Source organism: Wolffia australiana, chromosome 4 (genome assembly GCF_029677425.1).
Source record: "Wolffia australiana isolate 7733 chromosome 4, ASM2967742v1".
NCBI lineage: Eukaryota > Viridiplantae > Streptophyta > Magnoliopsida > Alismatales > Araceae > Wolffia > Wolffia australiana.
The window spans coordinates 22,271,817-22,275,418 of record NC_135838.1 but is presented as its reverse complement, the minus strand read 5'-3'; the positions used below and the strand labels follow the sequence as shown (position 1 = coordinate 22,275,418).

At 44.9% G+C, this 3,602-nt stretch overlaps 1 protein-coding gene across 1 annotated transcript; it reads left to right on the top strand.

The window, feature by feature from the left end:
- The first annotated feature begins 1,513 nt into the window (after positions 1-1,513).
- On the top strand, positions 1,514-3,162 carry LOC144702560 (putative transcriptional regulator tpeD). The gene is made up of 3 exons (XM_078574608.1): positions 1,514-2,281; positions 2,356-2,697; positions 2,815-3,162. The coding sequence occupies exons 1-3, from the start codon at positions 1,514-1,516 to the stop codon at positions 3,160-3,162; spliced, it is 1,458 nt and encodes a 485-aa protein (XP_078430734.1).
- Positions 3,163-3,602: the final 440 nt, after the last annotated feature.

Sequence of the window (3,602 nt, the reverse complement as noted above, 5' to 3'; positions counted from 1 at the left end):
CTCTCTCTCACCCTCTCTCTTACCTCTCTTACTCTCTCTCAATCTCTCTTCACTCTCACACTCTATTCACTCTCTCCTCTCTTACTGTCTCTCATTCTCTCTTCACTCTCACACTCTATCCTCCTCCTCTCTCTCTCATTCTCTCTTCACTCTCTTCTCTCTCACCCTCTCTCTAACTCTGTCTTCTCTATCACCCTCTCTTACTCTTCCATTCTCTCTCTCACACTCACTCTTCCACTCTTACCTCTCTCACCCTCTCTCTTACCTCTCTTACGCTCTCACACTCTCCTCTCTCTCACACTCTCTCTTACCTCTCTTACTCTTTCTCATTCTCTCTTCTCTCTCACACCCTATTCACTCTCTCCTCTCTTACTGTCTCTCATTCTATCTTCACTCTCTTCACTCTCTTCTCTCTCACCCTCTCTCTCACTCTGTCTTCTCTATCACCCTCTCTCCTCTTTTACTCTTCCATTCTCTCTCACACACTCACTCTTCCACTCTTACCTCTCTCTCAATCTCTCAATCTCTCTTCACTTTCACACCCTATTCATTCTCTCCACTCTTACTTTCTCTCATTCTCTCTTCACTCTCCCATTCTCCTCACTCTCTCTTCTCTTACTCTCACTCATTCTCTCTTCACTCTCTCATCTCTCTTCTCTTCTCTCTCTCATTCTCACTTCACTCCCGCACTCTCCTCACTCTCTCCGTTCTCTCTTCTCCTCTCTTGCATTCTCTCTTCACTCCCACACTCTCTTTACTCTCTCCCATTCTCTCTTCTCTCTCTCTTCTCTCTGTGTTTTTTTTCTCATTCTTCTCTGTCGGACTCTTTTTCTTATTCTTCCCTCTTTCTTTTTCTTAATCCTCTCTACCACTCTCTTTCGCCTCTCTTTTTCCACACTCTTTTCTAATCGCTTTTTTCTCATTCTTCTCCTTTTTCTTTTCTTTGTCACTTATTTTTATTTCTTCTATTTCTCTCTCCTTCTCGTTGTTCTTTTTTCTCCTTGATCTTGTTTCTCACTCTTATATCCCACTCTTATTTTCTCATTCTTATGTCCATCTACTATTTTTCCTCACGCAAATCAAAGCACCATGAATTGTGTAGATTTTATTGCCGACTGAAATGGCGTGTTTAAGATAAATCTTGTCAATGAAGGTTTTGACATGTGCTCGTCTAGTTAGTTTTCATTTTTTGTGGAAAAATCTCGGAAATGCCTTACAAGTACTTGACAGTTTCATTAGATGTTTGTGAAATGTGAAATGTTTCACCACTTTAGACGCAAATTTTAAATCATAGATGAAGCATCCATATCTTTCAATTATATCATTATTAGAAAGGAGGCTGAAAAGTTAATGACTGTAAAACACATGGAGATTGGATGTTGAAACTTCTTTGAAAATTTAATATTTTTTCGGTTACGCTAATAGAGGGCATGGCATCCTTGGTTCATTCGAAGATAATTTTATGAGTGAATAAATGAGTTCTTTCACATGTTTCCCTAGGACATAGTCGGCAATGGGCACTCCAAGTGGTGATGAGTGCGTTGACTTGGCCGTAGAGTCCTCGGATGATGACATACAAGAAACGACCCTACCGGTGGTAGGGCCGTCACGTCCCAAACGTAAAGGGAAGGCTGAAATACTGTGGTACTTCACGGAGGTAGGGTCAGGCGTGTGGGTGTGCCTACTATGCCGCGACCAAAAAGTTGACCCATTGTGCAATAGGTTGAAGCGGCGAAAAGACGGGTCTATGAACATCTTCTGGAGGCATCTGGAGTGCAGCCATAGCAGAATATACCACGAGATGAAGGGGACTAATCTCGATCAACGTACAATAACTGAGGCGTACGGACATAGTGGTGCCGTCAAGAAGACGCTGGAAAAGACTAAGGAGATTATAGCGCAGTTCGTCTGTCTCACGGACTCCCCGTGGGCTATAATAGGCAACGTGGGGTTCAATATTATGTGGAAGTACGCCGCGGAGATGACAATTGACCCGCCAGGCTCGAAGGCAATAAAGGATGTGACGCGTAAGCTATTTGGGAACATGAAGGGAAAGCTTGTACATTTATTAGCAGATGTCCCCAGGGTCTCCCTAACGGTTAATGCATGGATCGCCGAGAATTCCTGTGGTCTTCTCGGCATCACGGTTCACTGGGTGAACAACTGGTGGGAACTATGCGAACGTGTACATGCTATACGCGAGCTATTCGGCAAACATAGCGGCGAGAATATGAGAGCAATAGTGATCCAAGCGTTGGAAGACTTCGGCTTGAAGACGAAGGTCGACAGCTCCTAATCTGGCTTCAATTTAGGCTCATACTACCGTATTGAAAGACTAACGATTTTATCATGCAGGTTGGTTCAATCACTACCGACAATGCATCAAGCAACAGGCGGATGGTAGGGCTGCTCGGAAAGGAACTGAAGCCGATTAACCACCGTTTCGCTGAGGACCGACATGTCCCGTGTGCCGCCCATGTGTTGAACATCATCATCCAGGCTGCACTACAATCATTATGTGTATCAGTGACCACACATCCTCCTAAGATTGCTGACTACATCACATTGGACGCAGCGAATGAACCTGATTACGACGCTGATACAGATGACTTGGACGCCACGCGAGAGACTGCGACAAGTCATGCAGAAATGGTCTGCCATGATAGTGGCCTCGTCCTGGGAGATGTGATTGCCCGTGTTCAGCAGTTAGTGACAAGTATCCAAGCATCGACACAACGACGACAATAGTACGTGAAGACGTGCAACGACATGGGGAAGAATTACAACCAACTTCTGTTAGATTGCCCAATGTAGTGGAACAGTACGCATGACATGTTGCATGCTGCATTGGAGAAGAGAGAAGTCATCGATTTTATGGTGTTACAAATCATGTCGGTGACTGATAAGGACATCGAAATCTCACGTGAGGAGTGGAAAATGTTGGCAGACTTTCGCGACATTTTAGGACCCTTTTATCGGACGACAAAATACGTGAGTGGCTCGAAGATAGTGAGAGTCGTGGAAGTGATCCGTATCTTGAAGGCGCTGATGCGCCATATTGACAAGATCTTGCTGAAGTTTGATATGTCTACAATTTTTGCATCGGGAACGAGGATGACTACCGCACAAATTGCGTCCATCCGCAAGCTTGTGAGAGCATGAAGTCAAAGATGTTAAAATATGAGAGGATGATTTTGAAAAACCGTGCAACGACGAAAATTGTAATTCTGGATCCTTTCAACAAGGGAGCGTTGCTTGACTCTAGTGGCATTCAGGAATCACTGGCATTTGTCCGCCGACTTATGCCCCAAGACGGTGAGCAAGACCTGATCTGTTGCGACCCCGAGGATGAGGACTGTATCATAAAACTTATTGATGGCGTAGCACCAGCTAGAGAGAAGGAACGGCGAGTACCAACTCCAGCCGAGGAATTGGAGGCGTATCTGTAATTAACAGGGCGGAAGGACAACGAGACAACATTGGGATGGTGGGCACGTATTGGTACACAAACCTACCGTCGGCTTTCTACACATGTGCAAGAATTCCTCTCAGTATGTGTAACCAGTGCGCCAGCAGAACGTTTATTCTCGATGGGACGTGCA